Consider the following 21130-nt stretch of genomic DNA (forward strand, 5'->3'; position numbering starts at 1 on the left):
CCGCCCCACCTCCGGTGGGCACAGCTTAGAGGGAGAAAACCCAGAGATGGGACCCATGTACCAAGCCAGGGGCCCCCTACGCCCACACTGCACGGGACCTCGGGACTCAGGTGCCACACTGCCTGAGGTCATGAGCCTAAGACAAGCTGATCCCACACCCAGGTTCCTCCGCAGAGGGGGAAAGAGACCAGTTATCTGGAAGTGTTCCTCTCTGCCTGACCTGGGAACTAACTGGCTACTGGTGTCAGCAGAGCACTCTGGGGCAGAGCAGGCAGCGCCCTCACTGGCCTTGCCACCTCTCATGAGGGAGGCTGAAGAAGCTACTCATGGCCTTCTGCCTTAAGAGGGGCAGGGCAGGTCCACACCAACTGGCATTCAGTCTGGCCTAGTCCACACGACAGGCCAGATAGCACCGAGTCTGAACCGTCCTCGGTTTTGAGGGGAGGGCACCCAGGAAAAGGTAGGATGAGCCAAAGCTCCGGGCAGGGCCCTCTGTCCCCAGAGCCGGGGCGCCGCCACGCTACTCACGAAGCGGGAGGAGTTGTCATTCTTCACGGTCTTGGCGTTCCCGAAGGCCTCCAGGATGGGGTTGGCCTGCAGCAGCTGCCGCTCCAGCTCACCCTGCAAGGAACCCAGGGACGCAGTGAAGGCCGGGCAGTGACCTGGGCTGCCGAGCCTGCCCTGCCTGGAAGGGGGACGATGGCAGAGCCGTGTCAGCATGTCCAACGTGCCAGGAACAGAGGTTTCCGGGTGGGCTCCAGTGTGCGACTCCAACCAAGGCCAGGCCCCGGTATCAGCCAAGTGCGCCTTCCCGCCAGGCTTTGGAAACCTTGGTCAGTTCGAACTTACTTCTGTGGCCCTGGAAACGGCAGGCAGGAAGCTTCCTCATCTCTCGGAACCTGGCCCTGGAGGACCCATGTGAAAGCAGCACTTAAACTAGGGAGCCGGCGGCACAGACACCCTGGGACAGTGTCTCCACCCTGTATACACCAGCTTCCCTCTACCTCCTTGCCTCTAATCCTCACATTTTTATTCCTTTTCATAGGAAAAGCAAATGAGGGGATCGGATCTGGAAAATATACATGCTCATCTCATCTGTGTCCTGATAAATGCTTCACTTTCTGTACCAGCCCCTCCACTGCCGCGTCCAAAACCCACCATGGCAGGCAGTGAGCACGGGATCCATGAGGCCCACTTTGGGCTCCAAGCTGTTTACTGAGAATGTCAATAAATCCTACTGTGAACTCCAGGGTGCTTTGTGGTAGACAAAATGCACCCTTGTGCCTTCTTATCCCTGGACCCCCACCACACTCACGGGGCAGGACAGAGCGGCCCCATTTCACAGAAGAGGAAGCTGAGGCCAAGGGAGGGGTGCTCAAGGTCATCCAGCTATCAATCAGCAGAGCGGGGTGGCAGAATTCCAGTCCCCTACCTAACCCATCAGCCACTGCCCCGTCTTCGCACCTGCACAGCAGGCCCATGCAACCAGGGATTAACTAACGATGGCTGAGGAAACTAGGGAGCTGGTTCCCCTTAATGCCTGAGTGCCCTCTGGAGGAAAGAACATCACACAAGGGCCAGGCAAGTCTTTGTATTTATTAAAGACTGGAGTCAAGCCAGGGTTTTCCGGGAACAGCAGCCGCCTGTGAGTGATGACAAGGAAAACTGGGAGGAGTAGGAGCTCCCAGGAGAGCCATGGACCCTGGCCTTACAAGCACACCTACCACAGACGAGATCCATCTGCAGGGCACTGGGGACACTGTGGAGTCTAGCCAAGCCAGACTGGAAGCCCACCTGAGACCACAAGGGACAGAGCAGAGCCTCCTCCTCTGGCAGCCCTCCTAGGCCAGGACGCCCCAACCCAGGGCTAGGAAGCCTTCCGCTTGTGAACCATCCAGACAAGTGAGGGCATTGCTCTAGTGCCCGCCCCTGAAGGAGGGTCAGCAGGGCCAGGTCAGAGGGCAGGGGTCAAGCCCACAGAGCAGGCTCTACGTGTGCACTGGGCACCAGTGGTAACTGGACACCGGGCTTCCACCCACAGGCCTCGGGCGGGCCTGGGAAGTCGGCTGAGGCAGCCCACGGAGCCAGATTTGGATGAGAATGGCTCCCCCACCCACTATGCCGTTCCTCTCAGAGCACAGGCCAGGCTGCCAGGCTGCCAGGCTGGCTGAACCGCTCCCGTTCCCGCAGACAGAAGGGAGCGCGGCCCCTTCAGCGCCTGTGCCTGCCCTGGCCGGGAGGCGAACTGAGGCCTCTGTTTGGGACCACACGCTGTTGCCGTGGAAAGTGGGGCCGCGGGGCCAAGTCGGGAGCAGCCACTTCAGATTCCAGAGCTGTGTTCCCTGCTGACAACAGTGATGACTAACCTATGGCTTTTTCTCTACTGACATCTAATTGGGCACAGAAGAGATTCTAATTTTTCAATGAAATCTGCGTAACATGAAATGATGCGGTACTGTATAAGGTTTGGGATTACCTATCGGTTTCTGAAGGGCTTCACTGGGTGGTGTTTCTGCCAGTGGGCCCCAGCTCGTACACAAATAACAGAGCAGGGAGAGTCAAAGGTCACCGTTCAGGCTCCGGGCATCTGCCTGGAAAGCCCCTTGGACCAAGCTCTGCTTTGCCAACCTGCAGCCCAGGCCAAACCTGGCCTCCCCACAGCAAGGTGAGGTCTGTAACAACCCCTCTGCTGGTGTTGGGAGGGTCAACTCGGCCACTGCAAGTGAGAGAGTGCTGGCTCCCAAACCAATTCAAGGGTGTTCCGTGCTCCGGCTGCCTGTGGAAAATCACAGCACAGCTTCAGGCAAGGAAATCAACCAAACCAGCCAATGGCCTTTCACACTGACAGCCTGAGCTATGACTGGAAGCCTGGGGCAACCTACTCTCTCACTCTAGTGGGCTCAGGGCAAGGACGGGGTGCCTACCAAAGTCTGCGTTTTGACAATGTGGCTCCCACTGTCACCCCCAACCCCAGCATGCTGTCTTTGCTGAGTGCTGCCTTCCTCTCTACAACAGGAACCCCAGATGTAAGGCATGTGATCTATTTCACTGCTCTCTGTGTCCTGTCTCCTGTCTTCCAGGACAGGAACTCCAATGTCACCCTCCCAAGAACCAGTCACCTACTAGGCAGTCAATAAATACTTGGGAAATGGATTTTACTGCAAATTCAGAGATGGAAAACCACAGCTAGAGAACTCCTAACCTCACAGCTCTGTTTTTAAAATAGGCCTCCTAAAAAGAATGGAAAATGGGGGGTAGGGAGGGAGAGAGGGATGGAGAGAGAGAAAGAGAAGAAAAGAAACTTTATTAGTTTCTAAATATAACTCCTGACGCCCCGTGGAAAAAGATTCCAAACGTCTTGAGAAGCTTGGCACATGAAAAGTTACTTTTGGTTCAGTTCCAGAAGACTGTACTCCTTAGGCCATTCTGCAGGCCACACCCCAGACCTGCATGCAGACTCACACCCCTCCTTACTTACGAAGGCCGCACACAGCACGCCAGTAAGGTGGAGCCGCCGGGAGTGGCCAAGCTCCCCTGACGGCTTCAAGGAACACCACTGGCACTTAGCTTTCACAGGGGAGTTTAAGAGTGTGTGCTTGAGAGAGAGCATCCCACAGCCATGCTTAAGTCTGATCACCCCAACCTCTGAAAAACTCCAACGTGAGAACTCCCCAGCACTGCTTCTGACTGGCACGGCGGTGACAGGTGAGGGCAGCCGGCCATCTGCATCTGGTCTGGACCACAGAGCGTGGAGGGCTCCGTGAGAGCGGAGTCCCCGTCCACCGTGCCGGGGTCAGGTTCCGCATGGGACATGACAGCTATGGTGCACTGTGGGGAAATCCGGGCATGACTGGAGTTTCTGAGAACAATTAGGTGTGAGGCCCGTCCCCATTCTGCAGGAGCTGTCATTTCAGAGTGCACAGGAGGTCACTGTGTGCCACACCCAGACCCTCCTCCCAAGACAGTCAGTGAGCTGAGCCTAAAAGAAGAGTTCTAGCTGCAGAAAGTGACAAGTGTGGGGTGAAAAGCTGCTTAGAACAAAATACAGAATTCAAGGGCACACGATGGGCAGAACACGCATTCCCAGTGCAGAACGTGCAGTAAACGTGCAGCTCACCTAGCGAGGACGCTGCTGGGTTCAACCATAATCCATCAAAAGGGAGAGGAAAAAAATGGAGGTGAGATGACTTTCCAATTGCCCTTTCTCTCTTCGCTGGGGTGGTGGGGGTGGGTGGCTGTCCACCCAGAGGCATTTCAACAGCAGGGAAAAGAAATGAAGTCAAACACAGGTCTGCCTGAGACCCTTCAAGCCTCCATCAACTTGAGGACCAAGTCTTGGAATCCGCCTTCCAGCCTCAGAAGGGGAGGACACACAGCAATGAGCTGCAAACGCCAAGAAGGCTGCTATGCAAACTCCAGGACCTCGCCAGTTTCCACAGCAACTCAGAAGGCTAGGAGGTCAAGGATGGAATGGGCTTGCTACCGCCAGACCACTCCCAAGACAGGCCACGCTGTCGCCTCCACGGAAATGGGCCCAGCCTCTGCTTCATTCCCCAAAGCATCCTCTTGTAAAGCTGAAGCCAGGACCACTAAGCGCTCTTCCTCCATCATCCCACCAAGGCCAAGCAAGCGGCCACGGGACAAGGGCCGCAGCACTCACCTGGTCCTTCTTGCTCTTGTGCGAGGACGCCACATATGCCAGATACTGGATGACCTTCTTGGTGTTCTCCGTCTTGCCAGCTCCAGATTCACCACTACCAAGAGAGGCAAGGAAGTCCCAGGCTTAGGCATGGCCAAGTCCTTGACCTCTGTCCCTTCCCACTGCACGCTCCACTGCCTCACATTCTGTTGGGTGCCCGTGAAGGACCCAACGTGTGGCAGAAAACGGGACTGCCACATAAACGCTCTGGAATCCTCAGGCAGTCCACTTCCCACGGCCCTCCAGGGGCCGGACAGAAGTAAACTGAAATCCACTGCCTGCCCTGGTCACTTGGCAGCCTTCACATCCAAGTGTTTTAAAAATCAGTTTTAGGCAGCTGTGGACTTAGGGGTCAAAGGCATTTGTACATGTTCCTTTGAAACGTCACTTAAAGGAACGTTCTGTGCCATTAACTCCCTTGGCAATGGGGTTTATGGATCTCCTTGTTAAGTTCAGAGGCTGAGAGGCCCCAGTGTCTACTTCAATCCAGGTAAAGAAAAGCCACCATCCAGAGCAAGAAGGAATGCCTTCCGCCCAGAAGTTACGGAGGAGCTGGTTCCCAGCTGGATTGTGGAGAAATCTTGCTTCTCCTTTCTGCCATAAGCTCCACCCTCCTTCCCACTGGCTCCTTGAGGAAGGATGATTGAAATTGAGCTCATCCATGCAGTGGGACCACTGAGTAGCAAACATACAAACTGAAGTCCTAGCCCTTGGAGAAGTGGAGGAAGGGACCTTGAATTGGGAATGGGGGACTCCACAAGCCCCAGTTGTGGTTTCAGTAGGAGAGAGACCTCAAGAATGAGAACAGATTGGGGTGAAACGAACCACTACCCAGATGGAGAAATACTTACGTGCACAAGATGGATTGATCTTCTCGGTCTGAAACAAAGGAGACATCAGATTAACTCCCGCCAGATACAAAAGCCTTCCCCCTCTTGCTCCCGAAGAGCTGCCCATTTCCCAGACAGGGAGCACAGTGTCACAGATGCTGTCTTTGCGGGGATCTCGCAGCCCACCCTCACACCTGAATGGGAGGAGCATTTGCGGGGGAGAGTGCCATTGGGCAGCTGCTCCTGCCGCCCAGGAGCTCAGACTGTCCACCCACGCTGTTCAGCCCCCAACAGAAAACCAGAAATAGTTCTGTGTCTCCCACCTTAGAGGAACTAGTGTGTGGAAAACTCTCCAGGAGTCGACTTCCCTGGGAGCTGAGTGGGACCTGCCCTGTGTGTTTATAACGGGGGTGCTGAAGCTGTTAGAAAGAAGCCTGCTGCAGGTGCTCTAAATACCATCCCCATTGAAGGAAGGAGCACCATTTAAGAGGCTGGGGGAGGAGGGGTGACGAGGCCTGGCTTTGCAACGGGACAGCCCTGGGATAAGATGCTGCCTCACAGCCTGAGACCCGGGACAGGTGCGCAGGCTTCTCTGAGCCCCAGCTCCCTCCTCCGCAGCGTGGGATAACAGTACTTGTGTCCACAACACATGTGAACACATCAGTATGGTGTCTGGCAAGTGGAAGGCGTGCAATGATGTCACTTTAGACGCAGCTTATAAAGAATGACAGCTTCTGATGGGTTTCTGTGACAACCTGTTCTCTAGCCGGGTGTCAGGAACTTTCAGCAACTATCAACAGCTCCATGAACTCCTCGGCAAGGAAGGTTATAAATACCCACCCTCCCCCAGTACAGGAGGGGCAGTAATGCCCACACTCTGAAAGCTAATTTTGCCAGAAACACTAAGGCATCCTGGCTGTTCAGTACTGGGTATTCAAGCAACAGCTAAAAATACAAACTCATTTTTTTCCGTTTTATCCCACCCCATCTAATAGCCTCACCGTCCTTGAAGTCAAATTGGCCTGAATCCAGGATCAGGCTACTTACAAATATTTGAGCTGCAGTGAGGTATTTAATTCTGAGTCTCAGTTTCTACGTCCACGAAGTAGATCTGCTACTAATTCCCTTGCAGGATTAGTTTGAAAAATAGAAATAACACATAAAATGGACCTGCCGCAGTCCCCGTAAAGACAGTAAGCTCCACAAACGGGTGCTGTCTCTACCGACTTCCCCATCGCGACGTCGCCACGATGGGTGGCAGTGGCATTGTCAGGGCAGCGGGAGCATCCGTGGCTGTTGGTACAGTATCGACACTGGGTGGAAACACGGATTCAGCGATGTGTGAAGGACACACTGAGGGGCTCGCACCGCCTGGTCAGGGCTCTGCGTGACTAGGCACTGGGAGAATGACTCATGGCTTTCCACGTGCATGGCCTCAGGAGACACATTTAACCGTTCAACACCAGTAGACACCGACCAGCTAGGCTGCCTGCCTCTTCCGAGGTGAGCTTTCTAGCGTGCCTGACCTCAGCAGCGTGTGGGGCTGGGCACTGCCTCCAATCTCTTCTTCTGCCCACTGGTCATTCAGGAGGGAAAAGGAAGCCCAGACAGAAAGAAGAAAAAACAAACCTCACACCCAACACCAATGGCAGCTGCCCCTGCCCTGGGCCGCAGCTTCCTCCCAGCCCCCTAAGCATCAACGGGGTGGGGGCGCAGAGGGGCTGGGTCACTCCCATTCACAAACACACCCCACACCCTGCTCTCTGATGTGGAAGCTGCTCAAGAGGCAAGCTCTAGGGGGGCCTTACTCCCCCTTGCCTTTCTCAAAAAACATAGAGTCCTTCAAGCCTGCACGGCAAGGACAAAGATTAGAGACCTGCATCCTCGACTAGACAGACGGGAAGACAGAAGGGAGGGAGGCGGCAGGAACGACAGCCTGGGGAAGACAGAGCAATTTCATCGCTGGCCCCTAACAACAGTGTGGCAACCGATAAGGGTTTGGAACAAACATTTTTGTCATCCCAGCCCCTTGCCCTCCCCCACTGCGTCTCCCTGTGGTCTGCCCCAGCTGTGGGCATGTTTAGTCACCGGCTTTACTAGCAGGCAAGAATGTACCTGCGAGTGCTGGCAAGTCGTGAGCAGCAGCGGCCCAATGCTACCATAAAAGGAAACATTCTCCAGCCCTTCCAGAGGAACCGTTTTCCCAGGGCTGTCCCTAGGATGGCTGGAATTCCTCTAATTGTGTGAGGAGGAGTCAGAGGCTCTGCTGCTGAACAACAGGAAGCAGAGCCCCCAAACACACTCGAGGGCATGCACACACAGGCACATGCACGCACAAGGACATGGACACACATATAGACACACAAGCATCTGTGCATACACACTCACATATGGAGGTAGGTGTACAGAGGTACATGTGCACAGAAATGCATGCACACACACGTGTGCAAAGCCATATACATAGATCCACACATGGACGCACACAAGGCACACAGCTGCACACGCATTCACAGATGCATATCCACAAGCACAAGTGCAAACACAGGCACGCAAGACACATGTATTCACAGGTGAATGTGGACATATATGTATGCACATAGCCATGCACACACACGGATGTATGCACACACACTTCAAATTCCGAAACCCCAGAGCCAAACTCAGTGTCTCCTCTCCATTCACCCCAGCATCCCTAGCTCTCCCACTTCTCCAGCCTTCCCCTCTAATTCCTGAAGCCAATTTACCACTGTCAACACAGCCTAACCACACCTTAAAGAAATCTGGATTTGTTCTGCCAGGAACATTCATCTGGACAGATGCTTTCTGAAAGGCAAACTGCTGGGAGGCCTCCTCATTGCTTCACCTCTTGCCGCACTGCTTAGTATCCCAAATCCACCTGCCCTATGCACCACGAATCATACCATGGCCCCACGCAACCGAAAAGGTCTTTCCAATCCTGAGGAAGGGTTTTGGTCTGTTATCTTGTGTGGCCTCCAATAACCTTACAAGGTATCGTATTGTAACATACAAAGCAGGTATTATCGTCACTGTTTTGCAATCTTTCCATACAGCGGTTCTTCTGGATTGTTCCTGATCTCAGAGGCATCTCTTCTGGGCAGTGGGGTGGTTAGAATTCTTAGCAACCAGTGGACTCTTGGCCTACTCAGTTTACTCTACAGCCCACCGCCCCACCTTGTGCATTCTGGTGGAGACTGCCATTGGCACCCACCCCATCAACCCTTCCCCGCACTGTCATCTCACAGGACGAGCACATTCAGAGTCCGGCCCAATCCGCTTGTTTTGGCTTGAGTCCTTATTTGGCCTGTAAGGACTGAAGGCTTATTTGAAAACGCCCTTCCTTCCTCTAAATGGGAGGAGGCCGCCAGGGAAAAGCCTCTTCTGGGACACGAGCCCCCTGCCAGATGAAAGTCTAGCCGTGGTAGGCGCCTGAACCCCCTGCCCCAGCCCCTCTCTTGGTGAGGGTGGGGTAGAGACGGGGTTATGAGTCACTCTGCAGTAGTTTTCAGACTTTTCAAAAAGCAGCAGCAGTCCTTCCTCAGATAAAATCTTCCCAAATCCCTGAGCAAGGGACACTGGGTGGTGGAGACAGGGTTCCTCAGAGCTCAGTTTGACAACCACTAGTCCATATGTCTGGAGCAGTTCTGCAAAGGAGGAAGCCACAGCCGAGAGCGCTGCAGCCCTGGGTTCCGCTCTTCCCCACGCAATGCCTGGCCCCTTGACCTCTCTGGGAATGAAGGGACTGCTCTGAGGATGGAAGGAAATGGTGTTCCTGTCATACACGGTGTGAGGCAGACGCCCAGACATGCCATCCTCACCCGCCTGCTGTCTCGGAGCTCCCAACTGAGCAATTCCCTGGCACCGCCACAAGAAAGTCTTTTATAAAAGTTACAAATTCAGGAACCAGGCCATTTTCTCCCTGGATTTCATTTTCAACCTGAAATGTCCTGAGGCCAAGCCCATGCAGTGAGAGCATCTGAGCTGATGTGGCCATCTACCTGTGGACAGGTGTTTCCAGCCAGCTCAGCAGGCTGGGCCCAGGAGGGAGGAAGGGGAACCTGACCGCAGGTATTTCATCCCAGGTGCAGACTTCTGCTGGGGGCTTAAGGCTCACTTCCTCTGTGAGAGGAGCTGCAGCTCACTCTTGTCCATAAAAGGCCACGAGGCTCACAGAGCGGTGACATCAGCCCGACAGGAAGTACAGAGGAAGGGGCCGGTTCACCAGCAGCCACTGCTGGGACTGACTCATCACCCCGCTCCCAAGATCACACCTCCCGAGGTTCTGGCATGGAGCAGCTCTCTCGGGCTCCACCTGGGAGAGGCCCCTGCAGGACCCCATCTTCGGCTCCACTGGGCTTCTTGAGAAATGGGTATGGGCCAAGAAAGAAAGACAGGAAAAAGGGCAGTTTCAGGTTGGACAACATGTCAACGTTGGGTGAGACTGATGGGATAATCTGAGACAAATGGGACCAAAACTTTCCACCACCAGGGAGCCTTCTGCTTTCAGGGAAACTCCAGAGTGGCCCCTGGGAGTGGCTTGCTATATGTGTTGGCACTGTGAGCCCTGCCCTGCATTGCCAGGATGGCTTGATCAGAGTTGCACAAATGGGGCTGAGAACTCAGGTCTCTGGAAGCCTCACCCACCCCCGGACTCCCCTCCATCGAACACCCCTATGGGCACAGCACTCGGCACCTCCCGCAGGCCTGCCTCAGTGCTGCAAAGAAAGGGCCGCGACACGCTCGTGACGGGAAGCTCTGCTTCTCCACAGCCAGCTCAATTCACAAGCTTGGGTTACAAGTATTTGGGAGGCAAATAGAGAGGTGAAGAAAAGCAAGTGCAAAATGATGCTTCATATTAGCAGAGGCTGCAGATCTGTGCCGAGTGGGGTGGAGCTTCCTGGCAGCCTGTCTGCCTAACAATCCTCCAGCAAAGGAGGAAGCCCCTTCCGTTGCTCCCAGGCACACAATGTGGTCATGGGCAAGTGTGCCCTCCAGGCCACCACGGTAGGTCCAGACCAAGGGACATGCCTGCTCAGCAGCATCCACACCAGAAGCCAATTCGACTTGGCCCAGTGCCTCTGCCCATAGCCCCTGTGATCCCCCAGGTGGAACCTTGGTTTGAACCCGCTGAGACCCAAGTCCCCACTTACAGGAGGCAGAGAACGGGTAGCCCTCCCCCTCCAGGCACCCTGGATAATTAAAAAAAAAAAAAAAACCTCAAGGGATTGCTCTTAACTTTCATTATGTCAGACTAAGCGAGGCCCCAAACAAGCCTTCTCTTGGCCAAAATGCATTAGGAAAACACAGGTAAGTTCCCAGCACACAGGCAAATCTGCCAGAAACAGCACTGCTGTTTCTGTGGGTGGGGCCAGGAGGGGGAACCTTCTCCTTCTGGGATTGTTGCCAAGGCAGCTCCAACAGGTTTGTCAGACTGGAGGGAAATTCAAAAGCCACATACAAGTGCTGACCACCCACAGCACATGCCACCGGGACACTCCCAGTCCAGTTCCGCCTTGCTCCTACCTAACATTCCCCTTGGGAAAAGGAAAGACAAGGCAGGAGGGGCCCCTGTTGAGTTCTGCAGAGGGCTGGAGCAACAGGGAATAAGAGGGAAGGAGCCGGGACACACACAGGGAGCATGGAAGACGCAGCCAGGCACTGCTCATGACAAACTCGGCTCCCTGTTGGAGCACAAACAGGCCTGCAAAGACAGCAACTGGCTTTGTGAAACTCCTTTTGATGAGTCAAACGTGCTTGAGAGCACCAGGGACATCAATGGTAGGAGGCGAACAGTAACAGCGCGTGAACGTGCTGCCTTGGAGGAGCGGTCGGTAGAAGGAAAGGCATGTTGGTGACTGTTAGGCCAGGATTCACTCCTGGAGCACGGCTCACACTTCCTCTCCTTTCAGCTTAGACCTGTGCCCTGTTGTATCTGTGGACCACCTCATGTGGAAGAGACAAGATCTTCAGGAAGAATCCCGAAGCCAGGTGGGAATGACATCCTGAGCCCCCATCAGCACTGTCTGTTGCCAAAAGAAAACCTGGGGTCTCAAGAGTTTATGATCAAGGTCCACACAGGGCTGAAAGCCTTGGTCAAGACTAAACAAATTTGTCAGAAGCCACTTGGAGAAACCCAACTTTTATACCTGTAGACTTTCAGCTCATTTATCTTTCTTTAGTTGTAGGGAATTACTTTGGTTCTCAACTGATACCTTCATTCCAGAAATCAGGTAGGTAAAGGAAAGCAACTCCTTTCTCTGAACACACTGTTGTTCAGCCCTGACAAACTGGGACACAGTTCAACTGAAGTCTCTGAGCCGGAGCTGAAGAGAACAGGAAAAACGGGCTGGTAGGTGACACTCATCAGGCAGCAAGAGAACTCATCACGGGAGGCCAAAAGCACAAAGTGGCTTAGTGATTAGGGATTTGATGTGAGTTTTTGTTGTTGGTTTGTTTCAGGGGATGGGGAGCAGAAACAAAAAACACTGGGCAAAGCTTCCAAACACCCCCATCCAAAGTTTCAGGTTCTAAGAGGCCACTTCCTTTTCATCTCCTGCTCAGTGGGCCCAGAGCAAAGCATGGTGGGCCTGTTGGGTTGGTTTTACAAAAAAAAAAGTAAGCCTAACGCTGAATCCTTGAAAAGGGCCCGTTAACCACAGATTCCTCTTCTAGAAAGAAGACGTTCTAGAAATGAGACTGACAGGCAGGACCATGGGTAGTTCAGCAGCCTCATGCTGCGGCCGGGCTTTCCTTCCTGGGGGCGCAGGACAAAGCAGCCAGCTCGCATCAGCTCGAGGACCGCGCCTCCTGGCTGCAGCCATGGTGTTGGGTGGTGGCCCAGGGCCTGCTTCCCACAGCACCTGTCTGGTCCACCAGCAGCCCAGGGAACAGAAAAACGTTTCAGGGCTGCAGAAGAACCAACTCTTGATCAAGCACATCTCCTAAAGCTCCACTGAGGCCACATCAGCCCCGGGCCTCAGCTCTGCGTGGACCAGACCAGACAAGCCAGAGACCGCGTCTGCTATCGCATTCCAGTGTGTGGCGCGGTCGCTGCAGGGGAAGCGGCTGTGACAACTCACTTCCTGCGCCTGGACTCTCGGGAGAGTGTTTTTGGGGAGATTCAAATGGCTGCCTGGAAGATGCATTTGGCCACCACCTTCATTAAGCGAGCAGGAGTGTGGACAGAAGGAATGAGCGATTTGAAGCCTCCGTGGAAGGCGGGGCAGTTCAGTCAAGAAGTGTTTGGACTCCTACTGCCAGCTCTAACAGGTACTTAACGCAGGCGTCACACACACGGCGTCTTACTTCTTACCATGGCCCTGCCAGGGAGTGTTATGAAGCCCAAGAGGAGGACAAGAGGACGAAGGTTCTATTAGAGTGAGTTGACTTGCTCCAGCCAGGTTGCAGTTAGGAAGCGAAAGAGGCAGATTCCTGCTCTGTCTAGTCCAAAACCCACAGTCTCTCCTCCACAACACACTTCCTCTTGCTCAAAGGCAATACGTGGCACTTTTCCCAAATCTAAGGCTGAGACAGGCCCGGCAGCCCCTTTTTGGTGCCCTATAGAAGTGCTGTGTCATCTATCAAAGGCCCGTACCCACCCCAGAGGCTCTCAAGGCTCAGTGGGGCACCCCTCCTCTGTGCTGGTCTCTCGCTCTCATCTTGAAGCTGATTTGCCTGTCTCTGGGCACGAGACAGTCACCTCCTCCAGGCAGGCCCCAGCCTGCTGTCTGTACACTCTCTGCAGAGTGCCGGGCACACACACAGTAGGTGCTTAGCTCAGCCAGCACAGGGAGACCAGCAGGTGCAGACACAGAACACGCCCCATCTTGGAGAGCCCACGCTGCCTCCACGGGCACATTTAGGCACACAGGGCCTGCTCCCGACCTCCCCAGCAGACAGCGGGGCCTTTGTGTGCTGATGGCTGGCAGGGCTGGCGGCCTCCTGGCTGGGTGCATTCCTGCTTCAGCAGAGTCATCCCATCTGTGGCTTCCATGGCGCTCCTTCCTCAGCTGCCTGTCCCGGTGAGTCGATTCAAACAGAGCTTTTCTGCCCCTTGAAGCTTTTTCCTGAGCCTCTGCCAAACATGGCACTTTTCCTCAGAAAGACCTTGGAAAGCAGACAGTTCCACAGGAGACACAACTAGCGGGGCAGGGAGAATGTGGAGAGAAGGAAAGAGAGGGCCTCTCCTCCCCTAGTGCCCCCCAACCACTGAGCTGGAGATAAGAATTCCTTCAAGACCAGCCAGAGAAAACGAGGGGCACCAATGCCCCGCGGGACTGTGCCGGGGTAACAGGCACCAGGACAGGAAATTAGGAGACTGCTTTCTGGGGCTGGCTCTCTGTGGGCTTTTCGACAAGCCAGTTAACATATCTGTGCCTGTCTCTTTACGTATGAATTCGAAGAGCCATGCTCAGACGTGAAGATACACAAAAGTTCTACCCCTCATTGTTTACAGAAAAAGGTCAGACACCGAGGGGCATGTGCACACTCACTGGCACTCTGAGCGGCTGCTGGGTGACCAACTACCTCTGGTGCAGCTTCCATTGGGAACCAGGGATCGGGTGGGAGGGAGACTGGCACAGAACAAAGGGTTAAATTGCTCTCAGACAAGTTTAGGCCTAGAATGAAAGCAGATCTGCTTCCCCCAAAATGCTGGGAACTCATTAAAATATTAATACCATAAAGTCACTGAAAGTGAACCAAACCTGGCATTCTACCTAATTCACATAGAAGGGGCTTTTTCCACTCACTGGGGAGATAACTGGGCTCATGTCAAATTCCTCAACCAGCGAGTTCTCCTGTAGAGACATACACACCTTTCCCCACAGGGGAGACCCCAGAGGGTCTGGCCTGGGATCCAGAAGCACCATTTCCTAGGCCAGGCAGACCTTTTGCAGACCACAGCTGCTTCCACCTGAACTCTACAGCAGACCATTGTGCCTGCCCCGGGACACAGTCCCACCCATCCCCCGCTGCCTGGCAAGGGCCAGCAACACAACGTTTATGCTCTCTCACTCTCTTGGCCTTGGCCAGTTCAAAGCCTTTGATGCCATCACAGAGTTCCGAGGAACAGTCCAATTCCCAAGGCAGGAAGACCCAGGAACGGCCATGACAACAAATTAACAACAAGGTAAAGCCAGGGGCAGAAGGGTGAACCGACCATGTCACCCAAGGCCATGCTGGGCACGTCTGGGATGCCCTGTAACTACTTACTGACCGACACACACCACCGCCTTTCTGCAAGATCCGACCACCCCAGGCCTCGCCACACCTGACAAAACTCCCAGGACACCTGACATTGGCTCAGTCATGCTGGTGCAGGTGTAGGCAGCAAATGTCTTGTTTTGTAGCTAGGGCCACAAATCTCTGCCTATAAACATGCCTCGTCTCTCCACCTGGACCGCCAGGGCATCCAGTAACAGGATAATGTCAAAACCTCCTGGCATTCTGGCACCTTCTGTCACCTACCTCCACAGCCTAATCCAAGGCACTACATGCTGTCATGTCCCACCCGTGCCCATGGCAGACAGCACTAATCCATCTCAGAATTCCTGCATCGAGTCTCAAATCCTTGCCAGCACAGGGCTCCAGGCAGCCACTACTGATCGATCGGAGATGACACTCAAAGTAAAACTAATCTGCAATGCTTAGTCCAGTAGTTCTTAACTGGGAATAATCTTGCCTCCCACGGAACACTTGATGGCAATGTCTGAGAATATTTTTGGTTGTCACAACTGGAGAGGGAAGGTGTGGCTGGCACCAAGTGAATAGAGGCCAGGATGCTGCTAAAAACTCTACAGTGCTCAGGAAGATCCCCCACCCCCAACAGAGAATCATCCAGCCTCAAATATCACTAGTGCCAAGTGTGAGAATCCCTGGCTTAGTCTGACAATAGGTGAGTGACATATAATTTATCCTCCAAACTGGGATGCTTCTGAAAGTGAAAGAGAGTGCTACTAATAATAACTGTGGAACAACAGGCATAAATCAGGACTGTACAGGCAAACCAGCACACTGAACAGATAAAGGCAGATGGAGGTCCCCAGGAGGGGTCAAAGAGCTCCTCTCCTACAAGTCCCCAGACAGAGCCACCAACTGCCCTATTTGGCAGAATAAATGCTAGTATGTCATAAGGCACAGCCAGATCAGGAAGGAAATCTTTGTCTAGTTCTTGTTTAAAGAAAAAGCACAAAAGGAACTTTCCGGCTGTGCCTTTTAAGATGTAAGTGGCAGAGAACAAATCTGTTTCCCCCAAAGCCAGGTGGGCAGCATGCACTAAGACTTCACTCCAAAAGACAGGAGCAGATTTTAACAGCCTGCAGACCCCGAGGCTCCACGGGTGACATATGACCCAGGGCAAGAACCAAAGGTTCCTCTGGACATTTTTCTTTTACTAGTGAACCAGCTTGTCATAACATGGACAACTTCTGTTACTAACTTCCTCCCTGCTCCAAGAACAAGAAACCTATTAGTATTTGCTTTGCAGGTCAGCTATATACAAAAAGAAGGAATTTTCTTTTCTTTTTTTTTTTTTTTAATTGAGACCAAGTCTCGCTGTGTTGCCCAGGCTGGAGTCCAATCACACGATCTCAGCTGACTGCAACCTCTGCCGCCCGGGTTCAAGCAATTCTCATGCCTCAGCCTCCTGAGTAGTTGGGACTACAGGCATACGCCACAATGCCTGGCTAATTTTTTTGCTTTTTCAGTAGAGACAGGGTTTCGCCATGTTGACCAGGCTGGTCTCGAACTCCTGACCTCAGGTGATCCACCTGCCTCGGCCTCCCAAAGTGCTGGGATTACAGGTGTGAGCCACCACACCCAGCTGAAGAAGAAGGAAAATAGCCTAGAAATGTCCTCCGTCAGTCAATGTGGGAGCTCAAGAGCTGCAGCAAGTCCAATGCTAAGCAGAAGGCAAAGTGAAAACCTCTCAGACTGAGGGTTAGAAAACACATGGACCCAATTCCTGCAGACTGCTTTAAAGGAGGCATCAACAATGCAAGTTTCCCGTGCTCACAAATGTATTTCCTATCTCTGGTCTCCAAAAGATGAAATCGCCCACCTGGCTGGGTGCAGTGGCTCACGCCTATAATCCCAGCACTTTGGGAGGCCGAGGCAGGTGGATCATGAGGTTAGGAGTTCAAGACCAGCCTGACCAACATGGTGAAACCCCATCTCTACTGAAAATACAAAAAAAATTAGCCAGGCGTGGTGGCATGCGCCTGTAATCCCAGCTACTCAGGAGGCTGAGGCAGGAGAATTGCTTGAACCCAGGAGGCGGAGGCCGCAGTGAGCCGAGATCGTGCCATTGCACTCCAGCCTGGGCGATAGAGTGAGACTCCATCTCAAAAAAAAAAAAAAGAAACCGCCCACCTACCTGCCCTCATAATTTGCAAATCTGATCAAACCACTTGATTCAGAATCTTGACAAATCATGAAGAGACCCCTGAACTGCACAGACGTACGAGGGCAGTCCCTAAGTTCCTATCAAGGCCATTCGGCTATGGCCAAGACAAAGGAAAGCTCTGGTTCTCTGCATCCTTTTTTTTTTGTTCCCCAATTACTTTCAATGTATGGAGCTTTCAGGCCACCACCAAATTTTTGTTGTTGTTGAACAAATAATAATTGAATGAATCTCCTGGAGAAGGAGTCCCACAGGTTAACTGAAGATAGTCTGAAGTCCAGATCTGAAGACTGTCTCTTGCCTCATCAGTACACATTACTCAGTCTTAATGTCTTGCCTAAAAGCAAAAATGCCCAGTTGCTAGATAACCATCCCAATCCAGGATCCAAGTGTGAGAACAGGCCCTTACTCAGTAGCTCAGATCTCAAGATGACTCCGGAGTACACTTCTTGCACTAGGCCAATTAAGAGAGCTGGGAGCCAACTGACTCATAACCTCTAGAGACAAAGAATCAGACTTTTCTGGAATCCCACAGAATGTTTTTCCACCAGGCTGTTCTAGTTAGCATTTTGAAACAGACATTCTACTTTAGAACTGAAAGGCTGACTTCCTCAAGATATTTTGATAGACGTGAACATAAGCCAAAGACTCGGCCAAACTTGAGCATCCTACATAATGCATCAAGCTCAACAGTAAAATGCCTCCTTCACAGCACAGCGCGGGTGGTGGGGGACAGGCCGCAAGCTGCCACTGTCAACCACTAAACCAGGGACAAAGTGGTTAACCCAACAAGATGCATTACCACCACTGTCTAGATAGACTGCAAAGTTTAAAGAAAAAAGGATCCATATGTAATGGGACATAACAAACCACTATCCATACAAGATAGGAGAACACGGCCCTGCCTGAAAATTGGGTTTGAGTCAGGATTACATATGCCAGGTACTTGGCTAAGTTCTGAGAATATAAAGGCAACATGGGCCCCATCTGTATCTAGGAGAGAAAAAGAAACGTGTCAACACTGCAGTCAAATAAAGCACTAGCAGGGCTCTGATGCAAATCTAGCCCAGATATTCTCCTTGGAGGCCCTAATGCTTCAGTCATGTTTTTAAAAAAAGAATAGGGATTTGCCAGGCATTGTAGGCAGATGGAGCAGGTAGGGTGTTTTGAAGCAGAAAGAGCTTTTAGGGAAATGTAAGGAGTTCCACATAGCTAGGAAGGTGGAGAGGTAGGCAAGAGGCCAATTTTGAAGGGCACTGTACACTACCAGAGTCTCAGTGTTATTAGGCTAGTGCAAAAGTAATCGTGGTCTTTGCCATTAAAAGTAATGGCAAAGACCACGATTACTTTTGCAGCAACCTAATAGCTCTGGAGGAATGAGGAGCCTATGATTTGTCAAGATTTCAAATCAAGTGATTTGATCACATTTACATCCCAGAAAGATGACCAGCTGGTGGAAGCACAGGGTGGGGGGCTCTATTAAGAGTAAAGTTGGCCGGGCACGGTGGCTCACGCCTGTAATCCCAGCACTTTGGGAGGCCGAGGTGGGTGGATCACCTGGGGTCAGGAGTTCGAGACCAGCCTGGCCAACATGGCAAAACCCCGTCTCTACTAAAAATACAAAAATTAGCCATGCACGGTGGCACGAGCCCGTAATCCCAGCTACTAGGGGGGCTGAGGCAAGAGAATCGCTTGAACCTGGGAAGCGGAGGTTGCAGTGAGCCAAGATTATGCCACTGCACACTCCAGCCTGGGTGACAGAGCGACATTCCGTCTCAAAAAAAAAAAAGAAAGAAAGAAAGAAAGGGAGTAGTAGAGACCGTCCGATACTGGGGAGAGGTAAGGTAGGAACTCCTGAGAGCCGTGGACTTAGCAACACACAGGTCATAAGTGACTTCTGTCGGCCAGTCTGGAGAAGGGGTGGGGACAGATAGCCAGGGCGAGGGGAGTGACCAGGAGGTGGGGATGGAGGCAGTGAGCACAGATACTTCCTCCAAAAAGCTTCACTGCGATGGAACAGAAGGGGCACAGAAGCCAGAGTGACAGGGGGGCAGAAGCCACCCGAGGCTCTGCATCTGTTTGTGTAGAGATGAGAAGAACTCAAACGTGTTTCTAGACTGTGGGGAAGGAGCAAGAGAGGAAGAGGGAAAAACACAAAGGGAAGGGACGAACAGGAAGAAGAAGGGGCCTAAAAGAAAGCAGAGCGGACAGGCACAAGAGCTCTTGAAAAGTATGAGAAATTGAGAGAAAAAATAGGAAATGTATATTTTAAAGCTTCTAGAACATTCTATCAACATATAAACATGTCCTCTGGATAGCCACTGGCCCTGGCTTTCATACAGAGATCTACAGACCTCCATGATGCACTGCCAATCACCAGCCACTAGATCAGTGTGGCACCAAACGTGACTTAGCACCTGCAAAGGTGTCGATGAGGCCCCAGGTGAAGACTCAGCCCCAGGTGGGCTCACACTACGTCACCCACCTTGCATCATACTCCTGTAGGCGGTGTCTGTGATGGCATAGATGTGAGGGGGCATCTCGTGCCTCTTCTTGCCCTTGTACATTTCCACAATCTCTTCAGAGTAGATGGGCAGGTTCTTGTAAGGATTGATGACCACACAGAACAGGCCTGAATAGGTCTAAAGAAAAGAGCGGCAGATAGGAACGGGTTAGGAAGTCTGATTCTCAGTAGTGTACAAACTTTGCAGCAAAACATCTGTGGCTTCAAAGGACCCCTGAGTCAGTCTGATGTGAAGGCACTCCCTGACGGCCCTTGCTCCCAGTGGCCCAGCTCCCACAGCTCTGCTGCAGGTGTGGAGCACCGGCAGCCTCCTTCTGCCCTGTAAGTGAAGATCCTCCCTCTCCACTGCAGGAGTGCTCCAGCCTTGTAGGTCAATGAGTGTGCGTATCCACCAGGCAAGGTCCGCAGCCAAGCGGACAGCAGAAGTCCAGTTACAAAACTCAGATCCGAGGACAATGAGAGATGTCTTTGTCATCCTGAGAGAGGCATAAACAGAAAAGGGCTCAGCTGCAGCGCAGCAAACTGTAGAAACACAAATCATTCCACACTGAAGGACGCTGAGAGATAGTGAAGCTTACACCTTTCTAGCACTGGAAAAATGCACCGTGTCCTAAACCAATTAGATCTTCTGCGTGATAGTGGGCCCTAGACAGACATCTCTTTCTCTGGAATCTTCTAGAGACATTCACATGCAAATCCCTCAAACGCTTTAAGACTATTTCACGTCCCCTGTGAACTTTCTCCAAGACTTCTTCTCTGGAGGGGAACCCAATTAATCAACATCCTTAATGTGAGGTACCTAAAATATACCCAATACTCTAAGTATGACTTGATCAAATTCAAATAAGACCCCCAGAGTCAGATGTCCTGAGTTCAAATCTCAGCAAGGATAAAGTTCTTAACCTCTCTCCCCCTCCATTTCTCGATGTGAAAAATGGGGTCAGGCAGAGCTCTAGACCTCATTGGGTGGTTATGAGGATTAAATGAAGCGCTTAGCACAGCACGCAGCATAGCCTTGGAGAGTAGCTCTGGGTAGGTGAGGAGAACCATTTCCAACAGCAACAGTTTACACACATCTGTCCTTCCTCATCTTCAGGTAAATACACCTTACCTTGTGACTACCTCCGTGTCTTCAGGGAAATATACTTTACCTTGTGACTACTAATTCTTGTCCTAATAAATTTCCTGTTACTTTTTCTCCCAAGATCCCTTTCCCCCACCAAAAAAAAAAAAAAAGATTCCTAAAAGCTGCGCAAGACTCCCAAGACCACCCAGGGTGGCAGATGTTCAGTTGGGGAACGCAACTCTCTTTAAGCAACTGGAGTGACCCAAGCACCCTCTTCCTAAGAAAATGGGCCTGAGGGGCCCGGCCAAGTGAGGCCGGGGCTCCACGCACCACATCACCTGTGGCCCTGCCTCTGTGGAGTGACGATGGAAGGTCACAAGGCATTGGGCAGAGCTGGGAGCAGACTCAGGTCTCCAATGCCAACCTCCTTGGTCATGGAGGCCAGTTCTCCGAGCTCCTTCCAACCTTTTGTTTTCTCCATCACAAGTGACCTGCACCTTCATTGTTCATGAAGCAGTCACCATCTGAGGGATTGCATGCACTATGGGGTCAACCCAGCCCCCTCCACCTGTGCCCTCTCCAGTCGCTCCAA

The 21130-nt window shown here is 52.5% G+C and overlaps 1 protein-coding gene across 1 annotated transcript in view; it reads right to left on the reverse strand.

The window, feature by feature from the left end:
• The window catches only part of MYH9 (myosin heavy chain 9), a 105900-nt gene that overhangs the window by 39452 nt on the left and 45318 nt on the right, over positions 1-21130 (reverse strand). The window contains exons 3-6 of the mRNA XM_054469417.2: positions 19434-19590; positions 5551-5578; positions 4661-4754; positions 529-621 (exon numbers count right to left, since the gene is read on the reverse strand). Of these exons, the coding sequence (XP_054325392.1) occupies positions 529-621; positions 4661-4754; positions 5551-5578; positions 19434-19590 (372 nt within the window). The remainder of the gene's footprint in view (positions 1-528; positions 622-4660; positions 4755-5550; positions 5579-19433; positions 19591-21130) is intronic.

The sequence above is a fragment of the Pongo pygmaeus genome, chromosome 23, assembly GCF_028885625.2.
Source record: "Pongo pygmaeus isolate AG05252 chromosome 23, NHGRI_mPonPyg2-v2.0_pri, whole genome shotgun sequence".
Lineage (NCBI taxonomy): Eukaryota > Metazoa > Chordata > Mammalia > Primates > Hominidae > Pongo > Pongo pygmaeus.